Raw genomic sequence first — 15,211 nt, 5'->3', positions numbered from 1 at the left:
CGACCCTCTGTCTGGACAGTGCTGATTGGCCCTGTGCCGATCACATACAACCTCCCAAAAAAACAAAAAAACCTCTTTAGCATTACATACAAAACTGAGCATGTGCAGAGTGCCCCCCAAGGCTCTGTACTATCAGGAGATGGATTGGGGACAGTGGAAGAAGGGGGAATCAGAGAAAACAGGATCAAACAGCCCTTTTACACAATTAACCCCTTAGGTTCCACAATGAGTATAACAAGCATACTTCACTGCATATACAGACTGATTTTACTGTTGTGGGTTTAGCAACACTTTAAAGAAGGTATACTTCACTTTACAGAGATTTTCTGACACTTCCTGTTGTGTTTACGAGAAAGAAAAACTCTCCAATGTGACATACATAGAAGACAATAAATAAATAAAATAAAAAACAATGTTTTGGCTTTAGATATATTTTAAGTGCAAATCAGAGTATCAGAGGCAGACTTTCAAGCTAGACTTTGGATGACAGAAAGACACATGCTTATGATAAATGTACATCGGCCAATCACAGTTTTTCAGAAAAACTACACACTTTTTTTTTTTTTTTTTATCATTTAGGCAGGGAAAGCCACAGTCCAACTTTCTGTTTTGGTACTGGAGGATTTTGCCACCAAGATTGAACTTAGCTGAAAGTAGCATGATCCAACCTCCAGCACATACAGCTCATTCAGTATGTAGGACTACACCACAGGGAACATGTGCCACCAGTGTTGATGGGGGAATTGCTCCTGCAGCACTGTTGTGTTCTGCTGGCAGGTAGCCTTCCCGGCCAGCAGAAGACAGTAATTACTTGTAGCGACTATAGCCGCTGGCAGTAGTTGCATGTAAAAAAATCGATGGATCTACTTGGGTACAACCAGCTTGCCCATAGATAGATCAAATCTCAGCCACTCCCTTATGAACTGATCCATCTATGGCCGGCTTAACTCACATTCATACATGTTGGAAGCCTGGTCACAGGCTAGCCTGAATTTGTAGGAGGAGTCTGAGGGCTTTAAATCCCTCCTCCTCCATCAGAGCCTTCGTCGGCTCATTTCTGGGTTCCCACCCACCCGTTGCGCCATACTTTCATCATTTAATTTACATTTCATACATATTCATTCCGGGTATGCCCTCTTTTAGGCATACTGACCAGCCAGGCCAAGGCACACCTCAGGCCTTGGTAGTTAGGGTCATCATATTGCCAAGTGAAGACTCTGACTACAAATACATACTAAGGCCTATTTAGACAGAACCCAATTAACCTACTAGCATGTCTTTGGAGCACGGAAGAAAACCACATATAGACAGTGAGAACTTGCAAACTCCAAACAGGTAGAGTCGTGGTTGGGATTTGAACGGGTTACTCTAGTGCTACCAGGCAGGCATACAAGCCACGTAGCTGCTGTGCTGCCCTTTATAGAATTTAAGGTACTTTGTTACATTGCAAGAAATATAAGCAAGCTCGTTCATCCTGGGACATCTCTCATAATTGGAAGATTACTGGCAAAATACAGTCCTTGTTTACAATGTCTACTCTTCAATATTTGCATAAACTCCAACTAAAATGTGATAGTGATGAAGCAATTAAGGAAGTATGCCTCAGAAAAAGGAGAAGCATTTTGTCATGGTCTCACACTGGTGGATGGAGGAGGGAACGGAAACATTTGCAGAAAGGAAAAAGTAGAAATGTTGCAATTTCGTAGATCATTTCCTGACTTGGACTTGTGGTTTGGTTTTTCAAAGTATGGGGAAAAGAATTAAAACTGTATTTACTTACATTTTGTAATATACTGACCAGATAATCTGCTTACTTTACATATTATGAGAAGGAAGGAACGTTGTCTGTCTGTTCCTTGTTAAAGTGGAGGGTCACCCTGAAAAAAAAAAATACATTAAAAATGAGAAAAAAATCTGAAAAAAAAAATGACTTTTTTTTTTAACTTACCAGAAATGCCTGTTGCTAGGCACATCGTCCTAATCTGCCTCTTCCTCTTCCGTGGAGATCTTCTATCTTCTCTCCTCCGTGCGGCGTCTTCTGGGTAATGGGTCGCGCTGTGTTCTGGGAACTGTGTGTCCCAGAACACAGCGCGTCCCATTCACAAAGCGCTGCGTGACTCACGCATGCGCAGTAGGGAACAGGCAGTGAAGCCGCAAGCCTCCACTGCCTGTTTCCCTTAGCCAAAATGGCGGCACCGGGACCCGAGAGCCGAGGGATGGGTCAGCCTCGGGCGGCTGACATCGCGGGCACTCTGGACAGGTAAGTGTGCTTATTAAAAGTCAGCAGCTACAGTGTTTGCAGCTGCTGACTTTTACATTTTTTTTTTAAAACCAGCCCTCCTCTTTAAGCTATCCAGAACAACTTCATATGACTTTTCTGTTCTCCACTGCTTTTTTTAAAGTGTAAGTCCTTGTACACACGGTCAGACATTCCGATGGACAATGTCCGTTAGGACCGTCTTGTCGGATAATCTGACAGTGTGTGGGCTCCATCGGACTGTTTCCGCCATATCTGAAGGACCAAGTTTTTCCAGCTGGGCTATAAAATTTTCCGACAACATGCTCCGATCGGACATTGTTCAATCATGTGTAGAGAATTCTGATCGGACAAAGTGCCACGCATGCTCAGATCAAATTCCTAGACCAAAGCTATTGGCTACTAGCCTGAACATAGTCCAGTCCTAACGAAATAACGTCATTACGTTATGTACGATCGGATTTTCTGACAACTTTGTCCGACTGTGTGTATGCAACAGTTTCGGACAAAATCCGACGGATTTTGTTGTCGGAATGTCCGACCGTGTGTACAAGGGCTTACTGTGGTAGAGATTATGGAGGATTCTATAAAAAACATAAGGCTAGAAATGCAAATGTTTGTAACCATTCAACCCCCAAGAGTTCTGTAGTCTTTTCTGCACTTTTCCCAAGGGAATGGAAAATGTCTTACAATGTTCCCATCTCAGAGCTGAAAAAAGAATTAGATTTGAATCTTAGATCCTTCAGTATTTTACAATAAGATGAGTTTTCAAAAAGTTAAAACCAACATAATTGAAGATTAAAAAAAAAATGGTCATAGTGATAGCTGGTTATTCTTAAAGGACAGATGGTTTATTGTGACATACTTTCACATCTCCCAACATCAGTTTCCTTTGCAGTTTCAAGCATTCCGTCATATGACAACTCTTCAAGGAAGATTTCAAGGAAATCTTTACTGGATTACTTTCCTTTGCTAAGGCTGTGAGCACAGTTCTCAACGGCTAGCAGATAGCTATATATTGCCCACCACAAGTCTCTGATTGAGGCTACTTCTCTGATCGATAACTGAATGGTGAAGTATCTCCACTCAGGACCAACAATCCAATATATTTTAATAATATTGACCCGAGGAAAGTGCCTCTCAGACCCTTCTTATCCTGTTAGTATTCCTATATTTATACTAGACAACACACTATTCTTTAGTTAGATAAAGACGTTACTGCTTTAAAAATGTAACTGGAAAGTCATATCTGTTTACCCTTGACAATATGCAGACAACCTGGTGTTTTGTTTTTTTAAACTCCTGTGACTGAAGACAATAGTAGTGTATTATATAGGGTGTTAATTATAACATGCATTGTGTTTTTCTGTTATGGAATAAAAAAGGTTTATCTGATGCCATACCTATAGCATATACAGTATCTCTCAAAAGCATTTTTGTAAATATTTTATTATATCTTTTCCTGTGACAACACTGAAGAATCTACACTTTGCTACAATGTGAAGTAGTGAGTGTACAGCTTGTATAACAGTGTAAATTTGCTGTCCCCTAAATAATAATTTAACACACAGCCATTAATGTCTAAACCGCTGGCAAAAAAAGTGAGTACACCCCTAAGTGAAAATGTCCAAACTGGGCCCAATTAGACATTTTTCCTCCCAGTGTCATGTGACTCATTAGTGTTACAAGGTCTCAGGTGTGAATGGAGAGCAGATTTGTTAAATTTGGTGTTATCGCTCTCACTCTCTCATACTGGTCACTGGAAGTTCAACATGGCACCTCATGGCAAAGAACTCTGAGGATCTGAAAATAAGAATTGTTGCTCTACATAAAGATGTCATAGGCTATAAGAAAGTTGACAAGACCCTGAAACTGAGCTGCAGCATGTTGGCTAAGACCATATAGCTGTTTAACAGGACAAGTTCCACTTAGAACAAGTCTCGACATGGTTGACTAAAGAGGTTGAGGTCGCGTGCTCATCATCATATCCAGAGGTTGCCTTTGGGAAATAGACGTATGAGTGCTGCCAGCATTGCTGCAGAGGTTGAAGGGGTGGAGGATCAGCCTGTCAGTGATCAGACCATATGCTTTTTACTGCATCAAATTGGTCTGCATGGCTGTCATTTCAGAAGGAAGCCTCTCCTAAAGATGATGAAAGCCCGCAAACAGTTTGCTGAAGGCAAGCAGACTAAGGACATGGATTACTGGAACCATGTCCTGTGGTCTGATGAGATCAAGATAAACTTATTTGGTTCAGATGGCGTCAAGCTTGTGTGGCAGTAACCAGGTGAGGAGTATAAAGACAAGTGTGTCTTTCCTACAGCCAAGCATGGTGGTGGGAGTGTCATGGTCTGGGGCTGCATGAGTGCTGCCGGCACTGGGGAGCTACAGTTCATTGAGGGAATCATGGATGCCAACATATACTGTGACATACTGAAGCAGAGTATGATCCCCTCCCTTCGGAGACTGGGCCACAGGGCAGTGTTCCAACATGATAACGAGCGCAAACACATCTTCTAGATGACCACTGCCTTGCTATAGAAGCTGGTGGTAAAGGTGATGGACTGGCCAAGCATGTCTCCAGACCTAAACCCTATTGAGCATCTGTGGGGCATCCTCAAACGGTTGGTGGAGGAGTGCAAAGTCTCTAACATACACAAGGTCTATGATGTCATCATGGAGGAGTGGAAGAGGACTCCGGTGGCAACCTGTGAAGCTCTGGTGAACTCCATGCCCAAGAGGTTTAAGGCAGTGCTGAAATATAATAAAATCAAAAAAAGCTGCGCTATAAAATTTATGAAAAAAAGTCCATACACTGTGCCAGAAAAATTGTAGCCAAGAATACAGTCACAGGTAATATAAATATATATAAGTCTCTGGTTAATGAACACCGCAGTGCACATGCATAAAATCCAAAAAGTGCCCGGTCACCATAGAAGTAGATTATGCTTACCAGATAGCAAGCATTTAAAGGTGATTGGCTAAACCCAGCCCAGGGCCTCTAAGCTTGCAGATGTCCACACCTCAGATCAGGGCCAGATACACTTATATACTGCATCCGTCAAAAAAAATCTGTGCACTGTCATGAATGGCTCCAGAAAGAGAGAGGGACTACCATAGTGTAATACGTTCAAACGTTATCAACATCTATTAATAAAAGTTACACTTACAATTGTGAATCAGTAAAAATGCATGTAAATGAAAATGCCGGCTGGCATACACACGGAGCCTGTCCTTCTACTCGGATGGCGTGGCCATACAAAATATTGACACTTTAAGCCCAATTTGGACATTTTCACTTAGGGGTGTACTTACTTTTGTTGCATGCAGTTTAGACATTAATGGCTGTGTGTTGAGTTATTTTGAGAGGACAGAAAATTTAAACTATTATACAAGCTGTACACTCACAACTTTGAAGCAAAGTGTAATTTCTTTAGTGTTGTCACATGAAAAGATATAACAAAATATATAAATATATGAATAAAATAGTTACAAAAATGTGAGAGATGTACTCACTTTTGTGAGATATAGTACATGATGCCTTACCTATTACATATAGCCACACTGAAAGCAAACACCATAAGTATCTAACATTTAATATTGTTACAGGTGGCCGTGTTAAGACTTGGAAAAAGCGATGGTTCATTCTCAAAGATAACTGTCTATACTATTTTGAATATACAACGGTGAGTAAAGTACACCAGAGCAAGATAGAGATGAATATGGTACAATAATGTAACATGTTATGTTTTATGTTATTCCAGGACAAAGATCCTCTTGGAATAATTCCTTTGGAAAACCTGTGTGTTGAATTAGCGGAAGACCCGAAAAAGCCGGTAACTATAAAAAGAGGGAAAAGGGGCATTTAATGGTAGTGTCTAATCTGAAGGTTTTATAGAGCTCTCACTTATACAGTCAGGTGTATAGTATTATTATAGAGGATTTATATAATGCCAACAATTTGTGCAGCAAAGTATTCATGCAATAAAGTTATGTATGTGGAAATTGGACTTACCAAATGAAAAACTTTGGCTGCAAAGTGCTTTTTACCTTCATGATTTGCCTCTGCATTTCTACTAGCATCATACGCTTTCCATTTTAGGAGACCAGGGAAAGGGGTTTAGTCATTCTAACTAACCTAGCTGTAACATTACACAAAGCCAGTGATATAGGTCACATACATTTTATTTGGGTTGTGTGATATGAGAAAAACACAAATCACCATCTGCCTGTGTTATCTGGACTACTAGGGTCAGACGTTGGGTCCAAGAGTATCATTTTATAACAGCACTCATCTAACAATTTGGCCTGAGTAGGAAATGGAGTTCAAAGTGCAGAGAATGAATCTTATGCCATGTACACACAAGCGTTTTTTCCATCGGAATAAACTCTGAAGGTTTCTCTGATGAAATTCCACTGAAGTTGTCTTGTATACACGCGGTCACACCAAAGTCCAACCATCAAGAACGTGGTGACGTACAACACGTACGACTGGTCTAGAAAAAGAAAGTTCAATAGCCAGCAGCCAATAGCTTCCATCTTGTACTTGCTTCAGAGCATGCGTCGTTTTTGGTACTTCAGGACAGCATACAGACGAGCAGTTTTCCCGATAGGAATTTGTTCTGTCTGAAAATTTTTTAAAATTTTCTCTTTCTAGGTCCATCAGAATTTGATGTAAAAAGTCTGAATGGACAAATACACGATCGGAATATACGATGAAAAGCTCCCGTCTGTCGGAAATTCTGCTCGTGTGTACACGGCATAAAGCTTTCTATGTCTGGTTACATAGTAATGAATTTGGAGATCATGGAAAAGATTATCAATTCAGTTTCCCAGAACCATTAGCCCTTGTATACCTGGTCGGAGATTCCATCTGAATGTTTCCTATCGGAGCGTTTTGTCGGATATTCCGACTGTGTGTGGTCTGCATCGGACTGTTTCTGTCGGAATATCTGTTGGACCAACTTTTCCAACTTGCCGGAAATATTTTCCGACAAAATGTTCCGATCGGACATACTCCGATCATGTGTAGCCTACTCCGACGGACAAGGTGCCAAGCTCATGCTCAGATCAAATTCCTAGACCAAAGCTATTGGCTACTAGCCTGAACGTAGTCCCGTCGTAACAATATCACGTTATGTACTATCGGATTTTCCGACAACTTAGTCCGACCGTGTGTATGCAACATCACTTCTGGACCTCGTCCGAAATTAATCCGTCGGAGGGCTTAGAAGACAACAACACGTTTTTCAGCTTAAAAATGCTTAGCTAAAATATCAGTTTTGAGTAGATCTGGCATTTTAGCTGTCCAAACAAGAGCCAATGTCTTATTGAGAAAGATCTATCCATTGATTATTTTGTAACCGTAAATTAGTGATCGATTAAGGAAGTGTTGGTTTTAAAAGTATAAGTTTTAATCATGTGGGGAAGGCTGTCTCATGTCAGCCCAATCAGCTGTGCTCCCCGCAGCCGCATGTAACAAAGGAGCGGGTATGTTTGCTGATGTCATCATATAAATATCAATCAATGAGGTCACCGGCAGCTGATTGGGCCAGCGACTTGCTATCATGTGACAGCTTCCTGCATTCAGGCCAAACCATAAGTCACTAAGATCTGACTTGAGTGACTATATACACAATTTTCATAGAAAGAGAATGATCCTGGACTAAACCCAGACCTTCATCAATATGATGGATATGGTTTAATATTATCATTCTTTAATTTTATTAAATGCTGGTTCACACAGGGGTGACCTGTCGACTTAGCTGCCTGACAAGTCGAGCTCCATGCATTGCAATAGAGCCGTTCTAATAAGAGCGACTCAAGTCGCTCTGACTTTGAAAAAGGTTCCTGTGCTACTTTGGGGCGACTATGGTGCAGTTTGCATTGACTTCTATACAGAAGTCGTTTTGAAAGCCATGCCGAAGTTGCGCTGTATGGGTAATCCACAGCATAATACAAAATGTAAAAAAACAAGTCCTTTTTCTTTATCAGTCAGCAACCCTTATTGTGCATATTAAATGGGGCTTAGCATATGTTCCAAACAAGATGAACTTGACATATACCACAAGAAGAGCAAGTTTAAACCATCCTTCATCCCAAACAAGCAGTGTTCATAATACACCACCACTAGGACTGCTAATAAAGGCAATGACTAGAATCTGTAAGATCCTACAATCAGCAAAATCAAAAGAGATGACCAAAAGTCCTCCACAACACTCCAGTTATCTCCATCTCAAGAGACTCAATTGCTTGATTGCGCTGTCCGCCTTGTATCAGAAGCGGCCTGCTAACCTGACCCTTCTGTATTCTCATATCTCTGCTGTGATATGAAACTCCCCAGACACTTTAATGTAGGAGAGTAAATCACTCACTGATACCACACCAGATCAAAGGAAATAGCATGAAAACTGACATTTTATTCAACAATTTAAGAACAATAAAACAACTATCCCTTGCGTTATATCATGAAAATTATTATCTTGTTGGTGACATATGCTAAGCACTATTCAGTGTTTGCAGCAATGTTGGATAACGTGTATGTTTTATTTATTCCTTAATTATTTCCAGTACTGCTGGAACCACTCAAAGGATGTGTAAAAAACACTCATATAGAACATGCACATTATGCAAATTATTTACATAATTTGAACCTGTGGAATAGTTACATTAACCACTTCAGTTCCGGACCAATAAATACCTTAAGGACCAGAGGTCTTTTTGCAATTTCGCACTGCGCTGCTTTAACTGGTAATTGTGCGGTCATGCAATATTGCACCCAAACGAAATTTGCGTCCTTTTCTTCCCACAAATAGAGCTTTCTTTTGATGGTATTTGATTGCCTCTGCGATTTTTTTTTTTTGCGATATAAATGGAAAAAGAGCGAAAATTTTGAAAAAAAAAGATATTTTCTTCTTTTTGTTATAAGAAAAATCGAATAAACTAAATTTTAGTCATACATTGAGGGCAAAATTTATTCAGCCACATGTCTTTAGTAAAAAAAATGTCAATAAGCATATATTTTTTGGTTTGCGCAAAAGTTATAGCGTCTACAAACTAGAGTACATTTTCTGGAATTTACACAGCTTTTAATTTATGACTGCCGATCTCATTTCTTGAGGTGCTAAAATGGCAGGGCAGTACAAATCCCCCCCAAATGACCCCATTTTGGAAAGTAGACACCCCAAGGAAATTGCTGATGGGTATGTTGAGCCCATTGAATATTTATTTTTTTTGTCCTAAGGGATTGAATAATGACAAAAAAAAAAAAAAAATTTTTTTTTACAAAAAGTTGTCACTAAATGATATATTGCTCACACATGCCATGGTTATATGTGGAATTGCACCCCAAAATATATTCCGCTACTTCTCCCGAGTATGGGGATACCACATGTGTGGGACTTTTTGGGAGTCTAGTCGCGCACGGCACCCCGAAAACCAATCACCACCTTCAAGATTTCTAAGGGTGCAAATTTTTGATTTAACTCCTCACTACCTATCACAGTTTCGAAGGCCATAAAATGCCAAAATAGCACAAAACCCCCCAAAATGACCCCATTTTGGAAAGTAGACACCCCAAGCTATTTACTGAGAGGCATGTTGAGTCCATGGAATATTTTATATTTTGCCACAAGTTGCGGGAATATTACAAACTTTTTTTTTTTTGCACCAAGTTGTCACTAAATGATATATTGCTCACACATGCTATGGGCATATGTGAAATGACACCCCAAAATACATTCTGCTGCTTCTCCTGAGTACGGGGATACCACATGTGTGGGACTTTTTGGGAGTCTAGTCGCGCACGGCACCCCGAAAACCAATCACCACCTTCAGGATTTCTAAGGGTGCAAATTTTTGATTTAACTCCTCACTACCTATCACAGTTTCGAAGTCCATAAAATGCCAAAATAGCACAAAACCCCCCCAAATGACCCCATTTTGGAAAGTAGACACCCCAAGCTATTTACTGAGAGGCATGTTGAGTCCATGGAATATTTTATATTTTGCCAAAAGTTGCGGGAATATTACAAACTTTTTTTTTTTTGCACAAAGTTGTCACTAAATGATATATTGCTCACACATGCTATGGGCAGAAGTCAAATTACACCCCAAAATAAATTCTGCTGCTTCTCCCGAGTACGGGGATACCACATGTGGGGGACTTTTTGGGAGCCTAGCCACGTACGGGACCCCGAAAACCAAGCACTGCCTTTCGGATTTGAATATAAAATGCTACCAAAAAACCTGTTAGCGATGGCAGGGATCAGGCCTGACTCTGCGATCGCTGCAGTTATGTGTTTAGTGTTTTGTAAGTGACAGTGATCGATCGATACTGCACTTGGGTGGGCTGGGCAGAGGGGCAAAACGCAGGTGCCAGCAGGTATTTGGGCTGATCCCGCTAACAATGCGTTTTTTTGGAACCCTAAACTGCTGGGGACGCTAGTATAGATCTGATCAGATCAGATATTGATCTGTTCAGATTCTATACCACTACGGGAGGTGTATGCTTTGCGTGTGGGTGTTAGCGGTACTGGCACTAACCTAGCGCTGCCTGGGGCGACGCAGACCCTGACCCTAAAACCTAATTGATATCACCCGTCGGGTGATCAGGGGGTTAAACCTTTATTGGGTAATAAATGGTGGGTGCCCTGATGCTATAAAAAACAAACTAACCAGAGTCACCCGTATCACTTATACGGTGATCAGTGGTGAAAGGGTTAACTAGGAGCAATCAGGGGGTTCAAATTTTTATTAGGTAGTATATGGGGGTCCCTGGCGCTATATAAAAACCTGACGGGGAACCTAAATAACTAACTGGCTAACCAGCGTCACCAGTGACACTTATACTGTGATCGCTGGTGAAAGGGGGTGAAAGGGTTAACTAGCAGCAATCAGGGGGTTAAAACCATTATTGGGTAGTATATCGGGGTACCTAGCGCTATAAAAACCTGGCGGTGAACCTAAAAAAATAACTAGCTACCTAGCGACACTAGCGACACTGATGCAGCGTTCAGAAAAATTATCGCTTAGTGACACTGGCAAAAGGGGGTGAAAGGGTTAACTAGCGGAAATCAGGGGGTTAAAACCATTATTGGGTAGTATATCGGGGTACCTAGCGCTATAAAAACCTGGCGGTGAACCTAAAAAAATAACTAGCTACCTAGCGACTGTAGCGACACTAATGCAGCGATCAGAAAAACGATCGCTTAGTGACACTGGCAAACGGGGGTGAAAGGGTTAACTAGCGGCAATCAGGGGGTTAAACCCATTATTGGGTAGTATATCGGGGTACCTAGCGATATAAAAACCTGGCGGTGAACCTAAAAAAATAACTAGCTACCTAGCGACACATGCAGCGATCAGAAAAATGATCGCTTAGTGACACTGGCAAAAGGGGGTGAAAGGGTTAACTCTAGGGGCAATCAGGGGGTTAAATCTTTATTGGGGGGTGATAGGGGGCTACCCTGGACCTAACACTAACTGTCCTGACAGTTTTTACTGTCACAACTGACACTGAATGCATTGATCAGTAAAGAAATGATCAATGCAATCAGTGACACTGTGACTGGGGGGGGAGGGGGGGCGGGGGGCGATCGGGGGGGGGGGTCGGGGGGGGGGGGTTTGTGTGCCTGTGTGTACCTACATGTCAGTGTAGTGTTGGTGCACACTTACTTTTACTCTTCTCCTCGTAGTCCGGTCAAAAAGACCGCCCCGAGGAGAATGACATCACTTCCTCCTTCCTGTGTAAACAATACACAGGGGAGGAAGCTTCTCATTGGCCAGGAGCGATCCAGAGGGGGTGGCCGAAAACCAACGGCCATCCCCTCATCACGGAGCGCTCCTGGACCGAATCGGACCGCCGTAACCAGCGGGAGGGGGTCCGATCGGACCCCCCACCCGCTGGAAGGCAATCACGTAGATGTACGTGATTGTGCCTGCCTGTGCCATTGTGCTGACGTACATTGGCAATACGGCGGTCCTCAAGTGGTTAAAACACGCTGTCAGTCACCTCTGTAGCTATAGGCATTGTTGAAAAATTAATCTAGTTCATGCAAATTTTTATGAAAGCAGAGTCTTTGCAGCCTTCCAGCATTTAAGTACCTTTTACTGCTTGTTAAAGCCAAAGTTTACTTACTTTTTTTTTTTTTGGCTACGGCTGCAGTCACAAAACCTACTGTACCACATCCTGGCTGCTGTTCCTATAGATATATTCTCTCCAGTAGGGATGAGCTTCGAGTTCGAGTCGAACTCATGTTCAACTCGAACATTGCCTGTTCGCCTGTTCAGCGAACAGTGAACAATTTGGGCTGTTCGCAGCAAATTCGAAAAGCCGGAACACCCTATACAAGTCTATGGGAGAAATCTAAAGTGCTCATTTTAAAGGGTAATATGCAGGTTACTGTCATAAAAAGTGTTTGGGGACCTGGGTCCTGCCAAGGGGACATGGATCAATGCAAAAAAAAGTTTTAAAAACTGCCGTTTTTTCAGGAGCAGTGATTTTAATAATGATTAAAGTGAAACAATAAAAGTGTAATATTCCTTTAAATTTCGTAGCTGGAGGGTGTCTATAGTATGCCTGTGAAGGGGCGCATGTTTCTGGTGCTTAGAACTGTCCCTGTACAAAGTGTCATTTGTGCAGGAAAAAAAGTCTTTTAAAATCACTTGCGGCTATATTGTCGGGTCCCGTAATACAGAGAACACTCAATGAGTGTTCTCTGTATTAGCCGACAATTCATTCATTCATTGATAAAAAAAAAAAAAAAGCGTGGGGGTTCCCCTAAATTCAATTACCAGGCCCTTCAGGTCTGATATGGATATTACGCATCAAATTAAAAAATTTTTTTTTTTCCTCTTTTCCTCTTTTCCTGCGGCCTGCCAGGTTGCGTGCTCGGATAAAGGGTCTGATATGGATTTTTAGGTCCCCCTAAAAATCCATATCAGACCCTTTATCCGAGCACGCAACCTGGCAGGCTGCAGGAAAAGAGGGGGGGGGGGGGTGAGAGAGCGTCCAGCGGTGCTAATCCACTTGTTAAAGGGGGCTTCCAGATTCTGATAAGCCACCGCCCGCAGACCCTCACAACCACCGGCCAGGGTTGTGAGGATGAGGCCCTTGTCCTCATCAACATGGGGACAAGGTGCTTTGAGGGGTCACAGACCCCCAAAGCATCCTCCCAATGTTGAGGGTATGTGGCCTGGTATGGTTCAGGAGGGAGGGGGGGCGCTCTCTCGTCCCCCCTCTTTTCCTGCGGCCTGCCAGGTTGCGTGCTCGGATAAAGGGTCTGATATGGATTTTTAGGGGGACCCCCACGTCAATATTTTTTTAAATTTGATGCGGGGTTCCCCTTAATATCCATATCAGACCTGAAGGGTCTGGTATGGATATTTAGGGGGGCCCCCACGTCAATTTTTTTTTTAATTTGACACGGGGTTCCCCTTAATATCCATGTCAGACCAGAAGGGCCTGGTAATTGAATTTAGGGGAACCCCCACGCTTTTTATTTTTATTTTTATCAATGAATGAATGAATTGTCGGCTAATACAGAGAACACTCATTGAGTGTTCTCTGTATTACGGGACCCGACAATATAGCCGCAAGTGATTTTAAAAGACTTTTTTTCCTGCACAAATGACACTTTGTGCAGGGACAGTTCTATGCACCAGAAACATGCGCCCCTTCACAGGCATACTATAGATACCCCCCAGCTACGAAATTTAAAGGAATATTACACTTTTATTGTTTCACTTTAATCATTATTAAAATCACTGCTCCTGAAAAAACTGCAGTTTTTGAAACTTTTTTTTTGCATTGATCCATGTCCCCTGGGGCAGGACCCAGGTCCCCAAACACTTTTTAGAACAGTAACTTGCATATTACCCTTTAAAATGAGCACTTTAGATTGTGAACGTTCGAGTCCCATAGACTTTAATAGGGTTCTAAAGTTCACACGAAGTTTAGGTCTGTTCGCAGGTTCTGGTGCGAACCGAACAGGGGGGTGTTCGGCTCATCCCTACTCTCCAGTGATGCCGGTCCTCTTCATAGTGTTGACCTTGTGCAACAACTGCGGGCATTAATAGCTTTATAGTCTAATATTGAAGTACATTGAAAAAAGGTTCTGATGGACACCGTCCCTTTTTGTCCTGCTGTCTCCTCCATTGACTTAGTCCCCACATTGTTTTTACAGAATGCAACATGTTCTCTGAATGGGGGAGAGGATTCTGTCATCCACCTCTCCTCTGTTTGCAGAAGATGTTGCATTCAGTGAAAACAATGTGTTGGTTTTTATAGGATAGGATGGTTTGGTAAATACCATGTAAGATGAGCTTATATTGTCCAGTCAATTTTGTAAAGAAGTAGTTGTACTGCGGCAGCATGGCTCGGCATTATATTACGTCGGTAACATAAACGGCCACTAGCCGATGCGAGTGCCCGGCGGTCTCGATCGTCGCCGGGCTTACGCAATCGCTCGAGGCACATGGGGAACCTGCAGCTGTGTGTGTAAACACAGAGTTGCCAGTTCTCTGAGCAGGGAACTTACAGATCATGGAGTATGGACAGTTATCTGTTAGTTTCCCTGCACAGTCCCATCCCCCTTTAGTTAGAACACAAAATAGGATACATATTAACCCCTCCCATGCCCCCTAGTGTTAACCCCTTCACTGCCAGTGACATTTTTACGGTAATCAATGCAAGTTTAGTAGCACTGATCACTGTATTAATGCCAATGGTCCCAAAAATGTGTCAAAATTGTCCGATGTGTCCGCCATAATGTCACGGTCACAATAAAAAACGCTGAACGCTGCCATTACTAGTAAAAAAAATAAAAATTATAAAAATGCCATAAATCTATCCCCTATTTTGTAGACGCTATAACTTTTGTGTAAACCAGTCAGTAAACGCTTAATGCGATTTCTTTTTTACCAAACAAATGTAGAAGAATACATATCGGCCTA

At 42.0% G+C, this 15,211-nt stretch overlaps 1 protein-coding gene across 1 annotated transcript in view; it reads left to right on the top strand.

Moving 5' to 3' along the window:
- The window catches only part of CYTH4 (cytohesin 4), a 156,786-nt gene that overhangs the window by 134,855 nt on the left and 6,720 nt on the right, over positions 1–15,211 (top strand). The window contains exons 10-11 of the mRNA XM_077452243.1: positions 5,867–5,943; positions 6,022–6,093. Of these exons, the coding sequence (XP_077308369.1) occupies positions 5,867–5,943; positions 6,022–6,093 (149 nt within the window). The remainder of the gene's footprint in view (positions 1–5,866; positions 5,944–6,021; positions 6,094–15,211) is intronic.

This window comes from Lithobates pipiens, unplaced genomic scaffold (genome assembly GCF_037356315.1).
Source record: "Lithobates pipiens isolate NorthernLeopardFrog02 unplaced genomic scaffold, aLitPip1_a1.2 Scaffold_23, whole genome shotgun sequence".
NCBI lineage: Eukaryota > Metazoa > Chordata > Amphibia > Anura > Ranidae > Lithobates > Lithobates pipiens.
The sequence above is the reverse complement of the archived record's forward strand: the minus strand, read 5'-3'. Positions and strand labels throughout refer to the sequence as shown.